The following is a 20,043-nucleotide window of genomic DNA, read 5'->3' as shown; positions in this document are numbered from 1 at the left end:
TTGGCGCCGGGGAAGTAGTAGTGAGGAAATTGGAGTGTAGAATCCCAGATCGAGTTCTTACAAAAAGTCGAGGACAAGCCACTTCCAGAAAAGGTGGCAGTTAGAATCAACGAGAAATGCACGGTATGTTCCAGCATCTCGCAGAAATATCGCTAAACATCCAGGACGAAGTAGAGTCGGAAAGCCGAACGACCCCTCATGACCTGATGGCAAGCTAAAGAAATAGGAATCATCGATGCCCTTGGATGATTTTACGGTAACGAACGAGCGGTCCAACATCTCAACCTCTCCGTAAATCGAGCCGAGCCAATCGCAGTCTATCAGAGGCAATAGAGATAACAGCTCACTCGATATACCTATACGGGTCAGTACACCCACAGCCTCGACTATAGTGAGTAATAAGAACCCCCTTGCGCGAATCGTGGATAGGGTCTATGGAAGCGATTTTCCGATTGAGCCGGAATCGTAGCAGACGACGGAGTACAGAACGCACCATGACTGTGCGAACTTCGAGGATGCCTAGAGAAAATAGAAAGGAAGGTGAATCAACCAAGTTAGACAGTCGAAGGTCAAAATCCGGACGGTGGTCCTCGGTGGCCTCAACAACGGCGGGAAGTTCTGCGAAAGGGGGGACTCAAAAGGACCCGAAACAAACGCGTCGTGTTGTGAGTCTTTGGGCCCTAAAAATAGAATGAATGCTACTGGGCGCACCGAGTCAACACAATGCTTGTACCACTCACCTCAGAATAAGTTGCGAACGTGTCGGATAGGGCGGAGAAGCGTTTCATACTACAAGCGCGTACGATCCTTTCGTACCTTTGTGATGCCGCTAGCGAGGACGATTTATATAATGGTGTAATAGGAGCATATGTGCCCTTCAGAGGGCTGCAGACGTGAGATGATAGAACTGAAGAAAGAACGGGTTGAGTTCAGTGAGACAGATAACAGGAATAGGAGGTGGGACTCGGATTCGTCAGATCATTAGAAAAATGGACGGTAGGGGGAGTTAAATGGCTCAGATACGGACCGATAGACGGTCGAAAGATGGAAGATGGGACAGAATGAAGAGGTGATGGTCAGTTCTTGCGAGTGCGAAAGAAGCGGAGGCTGAAGGAGCGGTAGAACTGCCATCCCAATGGGCATCGATCATGGACTGATGTCAGTATCATGTTTGGGCATCGGATGGAAAGCTGCTGGGTATTGCGCTGTAGAGCCAGCAACAAGTCCGGGTTTCGAGGAACAATCATTCAGTAAAGGTTGAATGAAGTATAAAGTTGCTTGCCCTGTGGCGATCTTTGGCACGCTGCCAGATCGAGGCTAAGTCGCTATTTAGTGGTTCAGCAACTAGATGCGCTAAGTGGAGTTGAATGCCGCCGTTCGAATATATTGTCCAAATATAACGTTGACGAAGGACCCCTGATTGAGACCTGATGGTGACGAGAGGAGTCCAACTCCGAGTCGAGTCCGAGACTAGTAACTATAGAACGAGGCATCGTGCCAGTCCGCGAACTTGGAGGGTTCAGTGGCATTGAGTCTTCAAGCTTCAAGCTTCAAGACTCAAATGATGTCACGGTGAAGAGCTTCGAATGGGGTGTAGCCGCCGCAATAACACTCGACTGAGATGCAAGGTCGAGGGACAACACAGGTCTCTTGAGGGATAACAAGTATGCTGCCTTTGCGGACGACATGAAAGAAACTGCGAAAGTAGGCTACGCGGATTCAGACACGGATCGCTCGAAGCGGTCCGGGATTCGCCGGGCCGCGGATGAGCGGAGAAATTGATCGTGATGTGGCGTCTCGTTGGTCTCGATGTGGCACCTCACTCAACCTCACTCTCCTCTGTAGTGTCAGTGATTGTTTTGGGTCCATCCACCCAACCATCCATAAACACTTAACACGGAGCAAGACTAATCGCGCTCACAGACCAATCAAAGAGGAGAGAAACGAGCACCGCATGTATTATGTATAATGTACCCCTCCGTACCACTGGCATACCATACACGTACATCCCAAGATCTACAGAGCCCCAAGCAAGCCGCTTCACATTACCACCATTTCGTTCGTCGATACCATCACATTCACAAGCATTAAATAATCGTACCCATCCATCGCGCTTAGACCAACATACCCCTGTAAGCCAATATCGTCAGCGACCGCATCCCATCAATCAACAGAAACTCGCGAGGGAAGGAGGGGGGAGAGAAAAAGAAAAAGAGAGAAAACTCACGCAATCCCAGCCGTCTGCAACGTCGAAATAAACCCACAAATCATCGCGCTCATCCCCAACTTCGCGATGATCTTCCCCCTGGACGGCGCCAACGCCGACAACACTCCAATCTGAATCCCCAACGACGAGATATTCGCGAACCCACAAAGCGCATACGAAGCGATCGTATGTCCGCGGTCCGAGAGCGGGTTGTCCGAGGCCATGATGGTCTGCAGGTCGAGGTAGGCCACGAACTCGTTCTGGATGAGTTTCGTGGCGAGGAGCTCGGCGACGCGTAGGATCTCGTGTCGCGGGACGCCGATGAAGAAGGTGACGGGGTAGAAGATGTAGCGGAGGATGAGTTGGAGGGTTAGAGCGTGGAAGCCGAAGCCGCGGCCAACCCAGGTGAGAAGGCCGTTGATAGTGGCGATGAGGGAGAGGATGGTCAGGACGTTACACCTGTTCCGTGTTTTCGTGTCAGAATTGGACAGGTAGTAGTATAAGAAGGTTGAACGCACAAGATCTGGCCGGCAACGATCAAACCGAAAAGTGCACCTTGCGAGAACGCGTGCAGCATGTTCGCAGGCGGGTTCTTCTCCACACCTCTGTCCACCACCACTCTTCCCCTAGTCAACGGCTCGTCCAACTCCGGATACCTCAACTTACTAATGGCAATGGATGCCGGGATGGACATGACGGAGGAGGTGATGAGTGAAGTGGGGGAGACGCCGAGGTTGATGTAGGCGATGAAGACGGAGCCGGCGATGGTGGAGAAACCGGAGGTCATGACGAGATGGAATTCGGAGGGTGTCATGTAGTCGACGAATGGCTTGACGAGACATGCAGATTCACCCTGGCCGATGAAGGGCGAGGCTGCGGCTACGACAGCTTCGGCACCAGAGACGTTCATCGCCTTGAAAAAGAGCCAAGCGCTATAATTGGAATATGCTTGAGCTTGCTTCAAGTAAGAACGAAGAGGCCATAGCACTTACAAGTTCTTGATGATCCATTGCATCACTCCAAGCTAGAGAGGAATCAGTATATAATACGGATGACGCCGGGGACAAAATTAGTTGCTCACATAGTACATCATCTGCACGAAGGCAATGAAAAAGATGATGGCCGAGAGCTAATACAGCAAGACCAACAGTTTAAAGGCAGTTCACGGCAGAAGTGAACATCAAGACGTACCGTATTGACGAAGAAGTAGCTCTCAGCGACGATAGCGTCGGAGAAGAAGAAAGATGCTCCGGCCTTGGACTGCTCCAGGAAATCGGATGCCAACAAGGCGATCCATTTGAAGATTGAGAAGCCCGCGCCGGACTTCAGGACGAACATAGCGATCGCCTGCTGGATGAACAATCCGACCATGACCGTACTCCTGCACATGGAAAGCCGATCATCTTCAGTATCAATGTTCACGAGTGACATGAAGTGCAAAAAAACCACGCACCATTGAATATGTGAGCGATGCTTCGAAGACAGGAAGAAGCATGACTGGAAGATGAAGAGGCCGACAACAGAGATACCGCGGTCGGCGTAGGTCGTGCCCTGTTGTGAAAGGTGAAAGCTAGAGCTCAACGTTCTCGACACAGGTACGACGGACAGAAAAGTACGCGTACACTGGTCAGAGGGAAACCGAAGGCTGAACCGAAGATAGTTGCGAACAAAGCGATCCAGCCGAGCGTATACCTAACGGTCCGAGGCAAGGCGAACCAGGGTCGCTGGACGAGAGGAAGCCATACTGCTTCCACCGGACGAGTGACGACGGAATTTGGGATAAAACGGAATGCGATGATGGAAATGAAGACCCATGCCCAGAGTGTCTGGACGATCCACCGGTGGCGAGTAGCAGGAAGAATAATCGAGGTGACCCACCAGCCCAAAATAACGGCTGCGAGAGCGAAAAGCGAGACGCGGTTGATGAGCACTTTATGGCGCGCATACCAAGACGGTTCTTGTTCTTCCTCGGCCACAATATCCCTCTCGCTCTCCGGAACGGTATGGGTTTCTACCGGGCCACGCTCCTTGTCTTCTGGGAACGAGTCTGTCGAACGCGAACGCTTTTTTTCGAGCGTCGGCTGGGTCTCCTCTGCCATAACGGGCGCCGGCGGGCTGGTGCTTCCGAGGTGCTCGTGTGAGTGGCGCGAGTCGGCCCTGGACTGTTCGACGGCGGTGCTCATGGCTGTCTGCGACGACGAAGAAGACGACGAGGAAGGGGGCGAGAGAGTCGAGGGTGCCGGAGGCTCAGCTCAAGGAGCGTGAAGGGTGCCGGGGCGGACATCGACGGAGGATAAGCAAACTATATACCCAAAAAAAAATGGCGTCTGCTCGATCGGAAGAGTGGTTTGCCGAGTCTGATATCTCGCGTCTGACCGCGCAGTGCCTTACGGGCAACTTGGAGCATCCACCCCCATCCATCCACCTTCTTATCTCTACCGTGCCATGCTTCCCCACCTGATCATTTCATTGCACGAGCCTATTAGACACCGTCAGCAGCAGTGCTGCACAGCACAAGAGAGCGCCTTCCCCATTCTATGACATTTTTACGCTACGGATGGACTTACAAAATTCAACGTAGGCGTTGGTCGAGAGCAAGTCGAGAGTATCTGAATCTTTTACGCTTTGAATTCGCAATCGAACTATCCTCGATCTCTACACGGGATCTGCAACGCATATCATATTGGGCCACACCACGTTCCGGATCATCGACGCACTTGTCCTCCGGGTCGTGCGACCCTGTACCATGATTTACATCCGTTATTTAGTAACGAAAAGCCCTCATCTTGGATTCAAAAGCACAATATTATTTCTTACTTCTGTTTGAACGAGAGGTACACAGACCACAACCGACGCAACAAAGACACCGCCCAAAGTTCCTCGTTCCTGAAGTACACAACCCACAACCAAAGATAAAGGCCACTGGGCGGATAAGGCCATGTGCACCCTCCTTGGCAGGCGCGTTTGAGCAGCAGAGTTTCCAGGTTCGATGTCCTCTTGATGCAGATGTGGCGTTACTGGCCCTTTCCACATAAGTACAGGACAAGTCCTGACTTATCTCAATTGAAAACGTACGCGCAGCCTAGACTGCTCCCGCCAGACCAAGCTTGCGCTTAAAATCTTGAGACCAAGACCAGAGCAAAATCACAGGATAGGAGCAATGTCAACGTCTACGGTGGGACGGTATACGAACCCAAACCCGAGCTCGCCACCAAAGCCTATCACAGAGGCAACGACCTGCAGGAATCAACGATGATCATTGTAAGATGATTCGCCCAATAGTATACAACCTATAACAATCAATCACAGCAAGAGACAGGATGCAGAGGGGTGAGAGAAATGGGAAAAAATATGATAGCTACACACGTCGAGCAAGCAACGTCCGAAATAGACCTCTTCATCCACACAATCCGCCCATCCACCCGCCGTCCAGCTCCCTCGACAATCGCACATTGGATGTTGGAACGCGACCGCAGAACGCCCTGCCAAGAAGAATATAGGGATATCTCCAAGTACGAGGCATCGAGCTTAGGCTTTTTATGCTCTGAAGCGCAGTGCCAGCCCAACCTCCTATTTGTCGGCCTTATCTCCCAACAGCAGGACATCTCACCCCACTTCACTCGAGCCCAAGTCGCCGCCTCCTCAATGTCTCTGCATTCCAACCCTCGCGAAGCCGACCACCCCATCCCACGCCCAAGTGCCAAACACGCTCTCAAGAAGGCCGTCCTCAAATCTTCAGCGCCTTGATCGACTTCCCCATCACAATAGCCAACCACTCCCCTGCGGACGTCGAAAGACCAGAGTTCATCGTCATCGACGGGATATGTGGTGACCACGCGAGGTTCGTGATCTCCGAGGGCGCAGAGTACGCCATGACAGGATCTGAGATGACGCGTTTCTTGCCGTCGACGGGTCGTGGTGAGCTTAGCCGTGAGGAGGCGTTCTGTGGTGAGCCGGCGGGTGCTTGGGAGTGGGGGGCGAGGTCCCAGAGGAGGACTTGACAGTCGTCGGCTATGGGACATGAATGGGTGAATGGGTCGCGTTTGATGCAGTCAGTACAATGGGTTATGTGGCGGTGACAACAATGACAATGGAGCGCGACGTACCGGCAGTGGCCAATAGTGGACTATCCGTTGAACTCCACCCAAACGAATTTATAGGCGCCCTATGCGCCCTCAGCTCCATCACCGGCGACCCCGGACTCCTCATATCCAGTATCTGCACGTCCGACCCATCCATCGAGAACGTCGACATATAATTATTATCAGCGGGATTGAACGCGATCCTCAGCAACGGGCTCGTCGGTGGTCTCGAGCCCGCACTAGGCGCCGTCGGCATCGGAGGGTTCTTCGGTGCAGGGGTTTCGTAGAGGATGGTGGAGTGTTCGAGGGAACGGAGATCGAACGCGCGCAGGGAGCCATCCGCGCCGACGGAGACGAAGATGTCGGTGGAATTTGGGAGCCAGGCGACGTCGTAGACTTCGCGGTCGTGTGCGATGAGCTGGGTTAGGGCTGTGGAGGTGTCGATGTTCCAGACGGTGCAGGTGGTGTCTATTGAAGATGTGACGATCAAGCTTGGGACTTTCTCGTTCCATGAGAAGTTGGTCAGTGGCGCCCCGGAGTGTTGGTTCTGCTGTACTTTTGACTATGGTGGCGCGCAGCACATATTAAGCGATTGTCCTTGCAAGAAAAGAGAAAGAGAATAGAACAAGACGCACGCCAGATAGTGAAGCCCTCAAGACCAGCCGATGTCCACCCGAAGGCTGTCTACCCACGAAATTCGACGTCTGCAACGGCGCATCATCCGTATACTCCCAAACCCTCAACGAATCTCCCGTCGTCGCCAGCAGCTCCGTCCCCAAAGGCTTCTGCGTCCACTGGAACGAGCTCCCGCTGCTCGGCATCCACTGCAGACTTGTCGCAGGATACCCATGGCTCGCTTCGACGAGCGTCGCGAAGTCTGGATAGTCGGTGTAATCGTCTTCTACCAGGACGCGTTCGTCTTGGAGGCCGACGACGGCGATTCGATTGCGGTAATCTTCGGTGAAGGACGCGATTCCGAGACGGAAGGCTGACCTGGCACCTGTTCGGGATTGTGAGGGCGTTTTGCACCAGTCAAGGGAATATACAGGCCCTATATAAGTCGAACGTGTGGATGAACGCGACCGTGAATACCGCCACGCGAAGCAACTGGACGATTAGCTCGATATGTAAACAAACAGAAGAGAAAACGACACGTACACGGGGCTTCGTACTGAAGCATTGTCGTTTGTGTCATCGAAAAGCTGGAAAGGGGAGGTCAGAAGAAGAGAACCTGAAATGTGTATGTGGTGGGTTGGGTACAAACAAGGTATGCTGTGATGACAATATTGATTGTGGCGGCGGAGTCGACGATGTGCCAAAAGTGTGGCCCTCGAGATCCCTCGCGAGCGGACTGCTTCCGCTCAACCTCTTCGCGAATCGATGCAGCCTGCTCTGGACACCCATATGCTCACCCTCGAGTCTTGCTCGCCCTGCGCCCTCGAGTCACGCACTGGTACAACTGTATGTGGGCACTCCGAAGTTAGCAAAGGCACAGCCTGTGGGGGGTCTATCTGTTTCGCCCCCAGCCGTATCACAGCCACCTTCATCTGTACAAGTCCTCAATGCACCTCTGGTTTCGGACAACTCGCTCGGTTCATTACCCAACTTTGACACATCGGTTCTAATACTCTATAATACTTATACATGGGGTGCATGCCTTCGCTTTGAGGTCCGGCCCACGAACGAACAAGGTGCCTGCATCTTTACCTCGCATTCTCTCGCTGGACCTTTGCCTCGTGTATCTAATACTGCGATCTTGCGAAGTTGTCATCATCTCCAACAACGAGGACCAGACGCCAGGAACCATGTCCTCTATTACGGTCGCTGTCTTCAGGTCGTTCTCATTAACGCAAGTCGCCACAAATAGTGACTGGGCACTCTTGTGTCCGAGGCATGACCTGGACGATTGGTAGGACTACTTCAGGACCAGGCGCTGTAGAGCAACGGAAGCCGAACATGAGGGTTTTGTAGACAAACAAATAGTGTATAGCCATAAATTAGGTGCGAAACAAAGAAACCCGAAATACAAACATGTATGATACGTGCTACAGAGAGAACATCGAAAGCAGATCGGAAATGGCTATCAACAACGCGGGTCAGACTTGATGAACTGGGGAAGCAGGATGACCAGTATCCTCACCAACGCTCATATCAACAATCACGACTCTGAGAACTCCCCATCCGCCTCAAGTGGTGTAATATTCAAAGGCAACTGCGTCCCTGCCTTCAGATCGCTCGTCAGATACGGCTTCTGGACGATCTTCGTCAGAGGCTTGATCTCGTGCAGTGGAACTGCGAGTCCGAAGCGGAAAGAGCGGAGGAGGGTGAAGAGGATCGCCTTCATTCTATAAATCACAGGTAGGCAGCGGTCCATGAATTAGATACGGACAATGATCAAAATAAGGAGAGGGAGAGGGGGAGGGGGAGGGGAAAAGGATAACGTACTCCATGACGGAGAAACGGAAACCGATGCAAGCGCGGGGGCCGGCGGAGAATGCGAGGCTGTTGCCCCAAACGCCGGGTATGGACTGGACTTCAGGAGGAAGATTTGACCAGCGCTCCGGTCTATGTTAAGCCCCAGATGGTCAGTTCAGTGGACACAGAACGAGGAGAGAGAAGTCAATATTTACTTGAATTCGTGAGCGTCCGGACCCCATATCTTCTTCGAAAAGTGAATCGCGATGAACGGAATGACGATTGTATCGCCCTTTATCATCCTGTCCAAGACGAAGAGCAAGAGACATCAGCGCACCATTCTTCTCTCTAAGACTAGAATGATAGTCGTACCTCAACTCCTTCCGTACTACACCATGCTTATCCACCCAGGGCTCGGATAGCGGAATGACATCGTCGCGATTCGCCACTCGCACCGTATGCGGCACCGGTGAATAATACCGCAGCGTTTCGCGTACGACGGCGTCGAGGTAGGGTAACGAGTTCAGTTCTTCCATGGATGGCGAGGGAGTTTGAACGCTGAACAGTTCGGAACGTAGTCTGGCTTGGGAGGCAAGGTTGGAGGAGAGTCCAAGAAGAGCCCAGGTGACACCGGTACTACACACGCACAAAACCGTGTGGGTAATGCAGATATAACAAGCTTTATTCAGAGGAGCGTACCTTGTTGTATCATGCCCGGCAATAATCATCGTGGTAATCTCTGCAAAGTAATAGGTCCCCAATCGGTCTTCTCGCTTTCCAACACTTTGAGTTAGAAAGGGGTAGACTTACGAGCAAGGACCTCCGTGTCGTCCATTCGCACATGACCCGGCAACTCCGGCTCCATATTGTTCCTCACTAACAAACTCAACAAGTCCTTTTTGAACATTGCATGCGACCCATCGTCTTCCTTTTCCTGACCTGACGCGAGGACCGAAGCCTTACTATCAGCGATAAGTTTTGTTCCAATCCGGTTCATAGTATTTTGAGCTGCAGCGACAATTCGGTCACGTTTCGTGGGCTGCGGGAGACTAGCTAGATGACATTTCAACCAGAAAAGATGCATGGAAGTAGTGAAACGCACAATGAGACGAAGAGCAGGGATGTAGTATCGTCCGACCGTCATGAGGCGGGCAAATCCTGAGGGAGGTGGTGCAAGCATCATTCGCACTGAGTGGTGCAGCTCATTTATACCGCCATCTTTGGGATTGAGGGAGTCAAAAGCATAGTCGAACCCTGCATGCACATTAGGCCCGAAAGTACAAGTAGGCGGGGCTTGGAGGCATATATAAACATACCAGCAAGGCCGATGATGTCTAGAGTAAGTTTGTTGAGCCAGGGAACGATGTCAATTTTGGTGTGGCCCGATGAAGATGCAGATGTTTCAGAGAGGAGAGCATCACGGAGCTGAAGGAGGGTGCCTGGTCAGATGCAAAATAAAGAGGGTAGGGAGAGAAGTGCGCACCTGTTGAGATTTGTACAGAAACAGGTTGACAAATTGATGAATTTGGGTGGATCCAAAGGCGGGATTCTGGCGGAGATTCATGAGCCAACGACCCTTCAAGCGAAAGTAGAACCAAACTGACCATGATACGACGCTAGAATGCCATACACAGGGGAGTATGAGGTTTGTGTGCAGGATGAAAGACACGAGGTGAGTTACCTGTTGTTTGTGCTGTTCTCCTAATACCACACGCTACGCCGTCAACGCTGATACTTCGGGCCCGAACAAAACGCAACTACCCACCTTCCACAAATAAAAGCCCTAGAGCGTCCATCATTCAGAATATGGTTCAAATTCCACTAGAACACAGGAACTCACCAGGTCCCATAAAACTGCTCAAGATGCTACGTACCACCGGAGGCTTCTCATACACGAAGTTGTTGGAGAAGATATGTGAGACAGCACGCAAGTCCAATACAGCCACACGGTTCGTCTATTTTCGCCGTAACCAATCAGCTTTCCACACGACGGATAATAAGGTGAAAAATGCAATTTTACTGACGTTGAGGAAGTACTTCAGCTGCACCAACGACCCATACTCGTCCTCCCACTTCTCCCATTGTTCAGCGGCCTCCAAACCACAGACTTGTACCAGTCGATGATTGCCAAAGAGAAAACTGGTCGATTTCGGACCACGAAGGTCTCTCAGAGCGGACGATGACCGCTTCAGGAGGTATTTGATGAGGCGAAGTATCCCGCGAGCAGAAAAAGTAAATATAACGAGTGAAAGCGAGACATAGGCCCATTGGAGAGGGGCCATGATTACTGTCGAAACAACGATGGCTAGGAGTAAGCTGAGAGGAAGTCGCGAAGATGAAGGTGAGCGACATGGCCAACTACCGGTCCTTGTTATAGATGCGTTCTGAGCTGTCGGTGATTGCACACTTCTGATTCATTGGGGATGGGTTCACTGTGCCTACCACCGTCGGGTGAACGATATATGGCCGATGGGTCCATTTATAGACGCGCGGTGTGAGCGCCCCCGTCAATGTCTGTGTCCAGGTCAGTTTCCCAGTGCTCAAGCGAACGATGAGAGCCTTTGAAGCAATTTTATAGAGTACTCGCAGGTTGTCAATTGCGGCTTCTCTCCGACGATGGATGTTCAACGCGAGTGAAGATACTAGGTGTGCCAGGAAGTGTCGGGAAGAGCTGTTTTATTTTGAGCTTCAAGTTGGGGGCGCCCGGAACGAGAAAGACGATGGCATGAAGAAATCGAAACCTTCGTCATGTCGTGCTACATACCGTTGGGGTCTTATGTGTATAGAGACAACGACTCAGATTCATTGGGGCTGCTCCTTTGAAGTTCCTCAATATTCAATTCTCGCAATTGTAAGGCCGGCATTCTCGGCACCCGGCGGCACCCGGCGGCCCATGCGGCATCGCTTGGACATCGCCACACTTCACCTTCCGGCTCAACGTCGACAACGATGTCAATGATCGCCAAAGCACACTGCCATCTTGTGCACTCGAACTGGATATCCTCTCTGCGATTGACACGTTACACATACCTGCAAGGCGGGCACCTGCCTGAATGTCATTGACATTTGTTCACCATAGAGGTTGCATAGAGGACTCGGGTCTGAACAGTGCTAGCACCAGTACATACGATGGCAAAACTGCCTGAACCTGAAGCCCGACAGAACCCATCGTATGTTCCTCTTCTGATCACTCGTCGAATAGTGCATCGCCCATCTGTATCGCCCAGATCTCAACGAACTCGGTCGGCAGCTGTCGGCAGTCGAGACTCACATTTCCATCATCCATCCGTCAACGTTTTGTGTTTAGCCACAACCCTTCCTCATGCCCTACCTAGTGTCGCCTCATGTGGCCCCTATTTCGCTGCCTAGCCTCTGGGCATCCTTCTTGAACTCCTCGATGAACCCGCAGATCCAAAAACGCCTGTTCTCTTCTTTCACGATCCTTCTTTGTGCGCCCAAAAAAGCCTCATCGCGCCACATCTCTGCTTTCGGCTCTGCGATTGATCGAGATACCTCTCATCATGAAACAATCATTACATCCCAAAATACACCCGGTCTCCCCACTCATAGGTACGATGGTGACAGGCTGTTCTCCTGCTGTACAACGCACGGCGAGTCACGTCATCGGAACAGGGGCTCATGTTGAGCAATTGCCGACCGCACCAGTCTGGCATTGGCACGCAGACTTCCGGCTCGACCGTATATAAGGCTGGCTCGGATTTCACCTGAGGTCGGCAGAACCTGACCTTGACTTCCACCATCGTCTTCTTCCTCCTTTGTTGAATAAACTCATAACATTTCTACGCCACTATGCCCGACCAATGGTGCCCCGGAACACAGTACGGCTACGGCTCTATCGTAGAGTATGAAGGTACGATATATTGCTACTCATCTTTCGTCTTGCTTCAGTATGCTGATCTTCGGTGTGGTTGTATATAGGCGCGAACTACAAGATTATCCAGCCCCATATGTCCCAAGTATGTTCAATTACCCGTCTACGCCACAGCTCCTAATGCCCCTCTCACAACACCTCTAAATTTGACGCCCATGATCCACGATCATTCATTCATCCACATCCGTGATACTCACGTTTATCTTTGGCATTGAACCATCATAGGGCGACTGGACCCCCTCCGCCACCCCCGCCCTTTGGGGCCGCATCCCCGGCCACGTCGAAAACCACCACGAGTACGAACCTCCCCGCGAGCCGCAGCAGCCTCCCACGCAGCACTCCTACGGAGGCGACCAACAACAAGGCTTCCCTCAACAGAAGCCTTATGACGATCATCCCGATCAGAAAGTCGACATCCCGCATGAGGAGACGAAAAAGAAGTGGTATGACTTGGACGACAAGAGGAAGCACGAGCTCGAGGTGCGCTTCGGTGTTGGGTGTTGCTCTCTTCGTGATGGTGGTATGGTGCAGTACAGTGCTGACTGCTTTTTATCTTGATATGTTGGTGTAGGTTGGCGGTGGTCTCCTTGCGGGTATAGCCGCCATCGGAGCAGGATACTACGCCTACCACGAGCACGAGAAGAGCGAGGAAGAGGTACGCCCATCCGTTTATCCTTGCTCTCTATCCTCCAAGGTCATTGCTAATCACGGTCCACAACACAGAAAAAGGCCTTCGCCTGGGCACTCCAGGGTTGGCTCCGCGACGCCCAACAGCGCACCGATGAATACCGCCGCAACGGTCCTCAAGCCCCAACCACCTGGGTCCTTACCGAGGGCCACAACTTCCCTCAGGGAGCTCTCATCGGTGGCCAAGACGATAGCGGAAAACCGATCTACATTGCTAGGGGTTTCCACGAAAACAGTATCCGTGCGTATCATTTCTCTCTTGCGTTTCATCGGGGCATAAGCCTGGAAGGACTAATGAGCTGATCCATGGTGTACTATCGATGTCGATAGAGGTCGGCAAGGCCAGCCACTCCCTCAAGCACGGTGCCGTCATAGGCTACGGCCACAAAGAGATCGACGTACGTACAGCTCTTTCCACCATTCCGTGCTTAGCCCCCTCCACCTTTGCTGACTTATTTATATCACACCACACCACTACCAGCTTCCTAAATACGAGATCCTGCTCGGCGACCCCCGCGCGATCCAATGGGTCCCCACCTCCGGTCGTCTCTCCGTCTCCGGCGGGACCCTCGAGGGCTCCGGCGCGCGTCTCGTCAGTGGCGGTAACGAGCCCGACGGCACGCCGCTTTATATCGCTCAGGCGGAGTATAAGGGGCATGTTGCGGTCGGGAAGTGTAGCGAGAAGTTGAACGATGCGTTTGTTGTTTGGGATGGGAAAGAGAGGGAAGTCAAGGTGAGTTTTTTGATTGGGTTTGTGTGCATGGCGATGGGTGGACGCTGATGCGCTCTTTTTGACGTTTTGTAGCATTATAAGGTGTTGTGCTACCATTAGGTGGCTTTTGTCGCTGAGGAGAGAGTCGTCGGTGTAGGAAAGGATGGGGAGGGACCATGAACGCACTCATGCATAGCATCATCTCACAAGTCACAGTCTGAATGTACACAATACTACTGCATGGAGCAATGTCATTTGTTTGTACGATCGCACTCTTGACCATCCTTTCGATGGAACACTCGAGTTGTGTGTTACTGCGGAGAACAGTAAAGCGGATTGATCAATTCCATTAGGTGCACATATGATACAATGAGGAACATCCCAGAAATAACCACGTATGTAGAATACAACAAAAAACACCCACAGACAGGCAGCTACGCAAACCCCCGCCTCGTCCAACCATGTCTGGCCTCGCACATCAATGCATCAGATCGCCGACCCAACATACTTCTTAACGATCGGCTCCCAACACTCCTTCGCCAACTGCATATGCTCCCCATCGCAACTCAACAAATCCACCGCACCCCTCTCGTCCAACTCCCGCAGGCCGATCCAGTCCTCGGTATACAGCGGCTGCGCACGCATCGGTATGATCGTCCTATCCTCAACCATGACTTTCATCCTCTCATCTTCATCCTCATCCACGTTCAATTCTCGCGAGATAGCCTCTTCGACTTTCTCCCAATTCGCGACTCGTCCACGCGAGGAGGCTGTAGACGTAGAAGAATCCTCCTCATCCAAAGGCGCATACGACCCGAACCAGGCGCTCTCCTTCGGTACCACCGTCTTATCCCTCGCGAATATCACAAGCACGAGCTTCTCGAGCCCCGCGAGCTGTTTCGCGTACGTCGCGTTGCGCAGCGCCGGGTCGGCGTGTTCGTTGTTAATGGAGGTGAGGAAGAGGTTGGAGGTGAGGTAGAGAGGGAGTTGGTCTGGGTCGCGGTAGTATTGGGCCTGGCCATGGGTTAACAGCGCGTGTGAGATGTTTGATAGGGCGGGGCGGAGGGGAGGGGAAGGACGGGATAGGGGTAATTGGGCCACACGGTATACGCCACACGAGTCGCAGATCAGAGTGAGTATCACGGATGAGATCAGTTCCAGATGGACGTGAAAAGCCAAGCGAACGTAGAATACATGAGTTCGGTTTAGTGCTGATCCTTCCCATCGATAAAACAAAATAAAACCGTACCTGGACTAGATGTTCCTGCGCCCACTCCGTGTAGACGCCTCCCCTCGCCGCACCTCTCGCTAGTTGACACAGAAGATCATACGGACGGCATGCTGGAATGTCTGAGATGCCCATATGCTGAGAGCCGAATGTGATGAGATTGCGGATTGGGGGGTCATTGTAGCGCTCGACATAGGCCCGAAGAAACTGGCCGCCTGCGTGGAATGGGAAACATTGGGGTCAGCGGTCAAAGTCCGAGCTATAGCGCATTCAGGAATGCATTTTGAGAGAATAGATAGGGCGTGGGTCAAAAGCAGGATGTATGAGATCCACGGGGGTGAGAGGAAGCGAACGAGAGCAGAAAATGGGATAGTGAAAGAGGACGCATGGCCGATGAGAGCTGAGATGACACAACAACTCAAGCTCTCTCAACTTGCGCCCGCAAGAACGGAAACAGCGGTAACAATTCAAAGCAGAACAGACAGACGGCCTGGACACACCTTGTGAGAACCCAATAGCGTCAAACCCACCACTCAGCTCCGTGATATTTGCCAGTTGGGCGGCTACTAGCTCTACCTGTTCGTCCACGTTCCCATACTATTTGCATCCACATTGAACCAAGGCAACCAAACAAGTTAGCGAATCAGACCTAGTGCGACTGAGGCTTTATTATTAGGAGAATACGAGAACGTACGAAACCTGCGCGTCTGTCCTCCTGGAGGTCCGGGTCGATGTAGATGGAATGTGTGAAGATTCCAGGGTGAACCTCCTTGATGAGGTCCTGAAACTGTACCATTCCTGGTGAAGAATGGGAGTCACCTGTACCGCAGAGCAGGTGGTTGAGACGGTGTATCAAGTCCGAGAGGGAAATATCGGATGATTGCAAAGGTTTTAGTGCGAAGTGGGGAGGCGAGCAGAGGTAACATCACGAACCTAGACCGTGCCATAAGACAAGAGGTCGTATATCCGTTTTTATTAAGGGCTGCTGTCGTTCATCCTGTGCATCGAGAACGGGGCTCCCGAGAGCAAGAAAAGGGAGGATGAGGGGTAGGAGTAAGGAGGACAACATTGTTGGTCACTGTACAGTGCAACATGCAACCGCGTGGCGTGGGTCGAGCAAGGCACGCATTCGGTGCCGCTGAGTTTAAAGCAGTGCGGAGCAAGCCGCGGCATGGCGGCAACTGCGGGGATGCATGCCCGTCCGAGCTCCCGGTCGAAGTCCTGCCTCCCGTCGGACTATTTTCCAACCAATCTTCGCAGGGTTTTGTGAACGTCCAATCAAAGCAGTGCTTCCAGGTACTATGCGCAAGCGACTGCAAGCGATTAACGAGAACAGGTCCCCAGTAATTCAATGTTGAACTAACCATGCCAGAGTGAGAATGCGGGATTGAAGGCTGATTGGAGGTGGGCTGTAAATAGGATGGGATATGTTTTAAACGGACGGGGTACGTGATCGAGGGGGAAACATATTCAAAGCACAGTAACTCCGGGATGAAAGCTATGCGCAGTGCTGCCCTGGCCGAAAATACCATTTTTGTTTTGTGCGCCGACGATCCATGCAGACAAGGATAGAAAACGAAGTGCAGTCTGAGGATAGAAATGGGTCGGTATTTTCTAAGCGGGAAAGGGTGGGACGGCGAAAGAGTTACGAAGCAGCTGTGCATGATGGAATAAGGACTTGTCGCCGCCCAATCTGATCAGGGTAGCAATAAAACCTTTATAAGAGTCGAGCTGGCCGGACATCCTCGAGGTAGACTTATCCTATTTCACAGAGGCTATATAGGCCCTGCCCACATTCCTTTGCTGTCCCCCGGCTTTCCATACCCAATCCCTCAGCTCTAGCAGACTTTCGTTGTGTTCTTTGTCCTTGCGACTCAGTCGACAGCTTCTCGAACAAATTCGGTGTCAATGGTGCGCGGATTGTCTCCCCGCGACGCCATCCTCGTCCTCCTCGGCGCGGCATGCATGCACATTGCCTCTACAATCTTCGCTCCATTCTCTGAGCCATCCTCTATCGTCGTCAACACTCACGTAACTTCGCACTCTGGAAACCCAGATGACTTTCGAAATGGAATCTATGAGGTCGTACACCCGGCACCCCTCGAACATCCGGACGTGAACGCTGCGGCCGAGTACCCACCTCCAGGACTACCACTCGACTCCAATCCTTCGATTTCTCAACGGCCTCCAACTCAAGTCGAGGTTCACGTGGATATTGAGGCAGAAATCCCAGAGACGACACTCGTATCGCACGCACCAGGATGGACCATCTTCCGCAACCTCTACATGGCCGACGGAACCCTCTTCATCGTCACATCTAAACCCGAACTCTTCCCAGCCATCTCTCTAATGACTTCAACAGGCCTACCAGCAGAAAACACGCCCGAATCCATCGAAGCACGTATGCCTACGGATCGCGATATGACTGTCATCACACCTGCAGAGGCAAGAGCGCGGTGGGGAGCAGACAAGTCTGTGGTCGGAGAGAGGAACAGGTTGTTCCCCGTTTCGGGATCAACGGTGTGTATTCCTGTTGAACGTACTATTTCTGTTTCATGAACATGACTCCATCATTGTACCGTCCCGTGCATGGACGGAGTTTGGGCGTTCCCGATCGGTGCACGAACAGAATCTGTCGATGTGACCGGCTTGACGACATGCCATGCACGGGCAGCATGGGTTCTATATCTGCTTTGACCCATGGGTCTATGTACGAACTCGCTTGCTTACGGACGTGTTACTTCTTTCTCCCTGCAGCTCTTGTTCAATGACCCCCCACAATGTACGCGCATTTCTCTGTTCATAGAATCAACACAACGCGCCCAATTTCTGACCACTGATATACCAATCGATATTGTTATTCCTTCTCAACAGTTATCGACCATTACTACCACTTCTGCGCCGAACTCGTCTTCGGCGTCCAAGCCTTCTGGACCGGCGCCCACAACGCACGCATAACCCTCCCCACCTCCTCCGCCGCCGCCGACCAATCCTCCATCCACTCCACCGCCCCTCACATCTCACGCGCCATCTTCGCACACACTCGTTCCCAAGAATGGCGCGACAAACCCGGCTTCAACGCCTACTTCCTCCGTGCCGCCTTTCCCTCCCTAACCGTCGAAACGCAAGAAGACTGGGAGGACCGGATTTTGACGACAAGGTCGAAGGCATTGGGCGGTGGGGGAGAGGGAGGGAGGGGGAGGGCTTGGTGGTTCGATGAGGTGTTGTTGACGGATCGGAGCGCGGCGTTTAGAGGGACTGAGTGTGGGGCCGTCACGCAGCGTACGGCGGCTGAAGCGATTTTAGGCGTCAAGGACACGCTCGATCGGCATTGGTGGGAGCCTGTTCGTCGTGCTGTGTTGCGTTTTGCTGGCATCGATGGTACTATCCTAAGTATTGGAGATCGTCAGGAGGAGCGGAAAGACGAGGGGCTGAGGCCGGACAGGGTCGTCGTTTCGTATATTGATAGGCAAGGGAGCAGGAGGCATTTGATTCAGGAGCATCATGAGGGGTTGGTCGCGGCGTTGGAGGAGGTTTGTGCGAGGAGGGGGTGGGAGCTGAATGTTGTGCAGGCGGAGAAGTTGACGAAGGAGGAGCAGCTGGAGGTTGCGGCGAGGACTACGGTGCGTTTCGTCCTCCGTTATGTTTCGCAGCAAGGAGGATCCGAATCTGATGAGGGATGCTCTGATAGTTCATGTTGGGTGTTCACGGGAATGGTCTCAGTCAGTTTCTATTTCTATTTCTCTCTTACATCTACATGTTGCTGACCATCATACCATCACCCATTCCCGTCCATATCCATCCTCCCTACAGCCCATCTAATCATGATGCCCCTAACCCCCATCTCCACCGTCATCGAGATCTTCTACCCGGGTGGTTTCGCACACGACTACGAATGGACAGCCCGCGCGCGAGGCATGAAACACTTCGCGGTATGGAACGACACGTACGCCGCACATCCCGATCCGAGGGTCAAGGACCCGAATTATCCGGACGGATTCCAGGGGACGCAGATTCCCGTACATGGGCCGACGGTGGCGAGGATATTGGAGGACCGGTTCGATGGGGTGCTGTAGGATGGTGGGTCGATGGGTGAGGTGAGGTGGAGGGAGGGAGGTGAGGTGTGTGTCTGTGTACTTTTATTTTTGCTCTGGGGATTGAGGTCGTGGTACTGTGTCGACTTCCGAGGCGCATTGCAATGAGTCGTCTGCTAACTCTGGCCGTGACGGTGCTCAGAATCGAACGCTTGAAGCTTCGTCTCGCGTAATTTATGATCTCTTGTACTCTGATATCCTGGCTGCTCTTCTCTCTCCCTTATTCTTTTCGGACAGTCTCGTGAATAGCCCACCTGTTTGTGGCGCGAGATGTCCTGTACTTCCTAGCATCGTCTAGGATGTGTTTCGATATTCTGACCGAGTTTGGGTTCGCTCGCTCGCTCGTTGTGCCTTTGTTTATACTAATATATACAGTATAAATCAGTCTCAGTTGTGCCACGAGTCTGCTTGCTCGAGCTGTCGATTAATTTTATTCTACTGTATGTTTTGCGCCGACCGCTCTGATCTGTCCTTACCTGTTTCTACCTGACGCTTGCTGTCACACTGTCAATGCCAATGCGATTCTACACTCTCCGTTATTATTGTGGATCCCTTGTTCTGATTCGTTGCGTACATGTCTTTTCTGCGCCTCGTTCCGACGCCGAGCACCTCCTCAACCACGTCGATAGTTTCAAATCGCACACACTCAGTCAGGTCTACTCGAAAGATGCAGAACAAAGGCTTAGCGCTTAATAGCCACATCCGTATGCTCAAGAGTAAACTAGCG

At 52.4% G+C, this 20,043-nt stretch overlaps 6 protein-coding genes across 6 annotated transcripts; 2 read left to right on the top strand and 4 right to left on the bottom strand.

Moving 5' to 3' along the window:
- Positions 1-1,938: 1,938 nt before the first annotated feature.
- Positions 1,939-4,685, bottom strand: STEHIDRAFT_104569 (H+/nucleoside cotransporter). The gene is made up of 8 exons (XM_007309788.1): positions 3,829-4,685; positions 3,660-3,757; positions 3,398-3,587; positions 3,288-3,335; positions 3,199-3,230; positions 2,725-3,138; positions 2,228-2,665; positions 1,939-2,130 (listed from the first exon to the last, which is right to left on the bottom strand). The coding sequence occupies exons 1-8, from the start codon at positions 4,387-4,389 to the stop codon at positions 2,115-2,117; spliced, it is 1,797 nt and encodes a 598-aa protein (XP_007309850.1). The 5' UTR covers positions 4,390-4,685; the 3' UTR covers positions 1,939-2,114.
- A 763-nt stretch (positions 4,686-5,448) lies between these two features.
- STEHIDRAFT_104566 (WD40 repeat-like protein) lies at positions 5,449-7,522 on the bottom strand. Its single transcript, XM_007309787.1, has 4 exons — positions 7,447-7,522; positions 6,924-7,339; positions 6,313-6,850; positions 5,449-6,217 (listed from the first exon to the last, which is right to left on the bottom strand). The coding sequence occupies exons 1-4, from the start codon at positions 7,481-7,483 to the stop codon at positions 5,934-5,936; spliced, it is 1,275 nt and encodes a 424-aa protein (XP_007309849.1). The 5' UTR covers positions 7,484-7,522; the 3' UTR covers positions 5,449-5,933.
- A 924-nt stretch (positions 7,523-8,446) lies between these two features.
- On the bottom strand, positions 8,447-10,985 carry STEHIDRAFT_162173 (cytochrome P450; the record flags this gene model as incomplete). The annotated part of the gene is made up of 14 exons (XM_007309786.1): positions 8,447-8,633; positions 8,734-8,853; positions 8,919-9,005; positions 9,076-9,339; positions 9,403-9,442; positions 9,514-9,742; positions 9,806-9,957; positions 10,020-10,128; positions 10,187-10,252; positions 10,308-10,319; positions 10,385-10,404; positions 10,469-10,486; positions 10,544-10,658; positions 10,728-10,985. 14 exons carry the CDS (start codon positions 10,983-10,985, stop codon positions 8,447-8,449), a joined length of 1,677 nt encoding a protein of 558 aa, XP_007309848.1.
- Positions 10,986-12,440: 1,455 nt separating this feature from the next.
- STEHIDRAFT_86465 (uncharacterized protein) lies at positions 12,441-14,325 on the top strand. The gene is made up of 8 exons (XM_007309785.1): positions 12,441-12,574; positions 12,643-12,680; positions 12,821-13,075; positions 13,167-13,250; positions 13,319-13,523; positions 13,613-13,680; positions 13,764-14,015; positions 14,088-14,325. Exons 1-8 carry the CDS (start codon positions 12,514-12,516, stop codon positions 14,112-14,114), a joined length of 990 nt encoding a protein of 329 aa, XP_007309847.1. The 5' UTR covers positions 12,441-12,513; the 3' UTR covers positions 14,115-14,325.
- Positions 14,311-16,291, bottom strand: STEHIDRAFT_142415 (alpha/beta-hydrolase; the record flags this gene model as incomplete). Its single annotated transcript, XM_007309784.1, has 5 exons — positions 14,311-15,008; positions 15,244-15,437; positions 15,723-15,819; positions 15,917-16,041; positions 16,156-16,291. The coding sequence occupies 5 exons, from the start codon at positions 16,289-16,291 to the stop codon at positions 14,481-14,483; spliced, it is 1,080 nt and encodes a 359-aa protein (XP_007309846.1). The 3' UTR covers positions 14,311-14,480.
- A 672-nt stretch (positions 16,292-16,963) lies between these two features.
- STEHIDRAFT_142414 (uncharacterized protein) lies at positions 16,964-19,898 on the top strand. Its single transcript, XM_007309783.1, has 5 exons — positions 16,964-17,742; positions 17,980-18,004; positions 18,097-18,845; positions 18,914-18,944; positions 19,036-19,898. The coding sequence occupies exons 1-5, from the start codon at positions 17,131-17,133 to the stop codon at positions 19,296-19,298; spliced, it is 1,680 nt and encodes a 559-aa protein (XP_007309845.1). The 5' UTR covers positions 16,964-17,130; the 3' UTR covers positions 19,299-19,898.
- The last annotated feature ends 145 nt before the right edge of the window (positions 19,899-20,043 follow it).

Source organism: Stereum hirsutum (assembly GCF_000264905.1).
Source record: "Stereum hirsutum FP-91666 SS1 unplaced genomic scaffold STEHIscaffold_18, whole genome shotgun sequence".
Classification (NCBI taxonomy): domain Eukaryota; kingdom Fungi; phylum Basidiomycota; class Agaricomycetes; order Russulales; family Stereaceae; genus Stereum; species Stereum hirsutum.
The sequence above is the reverse complement of the archived record's forward strand: the minus strand, read 5'-3'. Positions and strand labels throughout refer to the sequence as shown.

Excerpts from the sequence above, each read along its gene's own strand:
- STEHIDRAFT_104569 (XM_007309788.1), bottom strand. The coding sequence starts at position 4,389 with ATGAGCACCGCCGTCGAACAGTCCAGGGCCGACTCGCGCCACTCACAC. Across the intron at positions 3,336-3,397 it reads GCTACTTCTTCGTCAATACG|CTCTCGGCCATCATCTTTTT; the intron begins GTACGTCTTGAT and ends TTGCTGTATTAG. Across the intron at positions 3,231-3,287 it reads TCGTGCAGATGATGTACTAT|CTTGGAGTGATGCAATGGAT; the intron begins GTGAGCAACTAA and ends ATTCCTCTCTAG.
- STEHIDRAFT_104566 (XM_007309787.1), bottom strand. The coding sequence starts at position 7,483 with ATGACACAAACGACAATGCTTCAGTACGAAGCCCCGT. Across the intron at positions 7,340-7,446 it reads GCTTCAGTACGAAGCCCCGT|GGCCTGTATATTCCCTTGAC; the intron begins GTACGTGTCGTT and ends CGACTTATATAG. Across the intron at positions 6,218-6,312 it reads TCCACTATTGGCCACTGCCG|CCGACGACTGTCAAGTCCTC; the intron begins GTACGTCGCGCT and ends CATGTCCCATAG.
- STEHIDRAFT_86465 (XM_007309785.1), top strand. The coding sequence starts at position 12,514 with ATGCCCGACCAATGGTGCCCCGGAACACAGTACGGCTACGGCTCTATC. Across the intron at positions 12,575-12,642 it reads CTCTATCGTAGAGTATGAAG|GCGCGAACTACAAGATTATC; the intron begins GTACGATATATT and ends GGTTGTATATAG. Across the intron at positions 13,681-13,763 it reads ACGGCCACAAAGAGATCGAC|CTTCCTAAATACGAGATCCT; the intron begins GTACGTACAGCT and ends CACCACTACCAG.
- STEHIDRAFT_142414 (XM_007309783.1), top strand. The coding sequence starts at position 17,131 with ATGGTGCGCGGATTGTCTCCCCGCGACGCCATCCTCGTCCTCCTCGGC. Across the intron at positions 17,743-17,979 it reads TCCCCGTTTCGGGATCAACG|CTCTTGTTCAATGACCCCCC; the intron begins GTGTGTATTCCT and ends TTCTCCCTGCAG. Across the intron at positions 18,846-18,913 it reads AGGTTGCGGCGAGGACTACG|TTCATGTTGGGTGTTCACGG; the intron begins GTGCGTTTCGTC and ends ATGCTCTGATAG.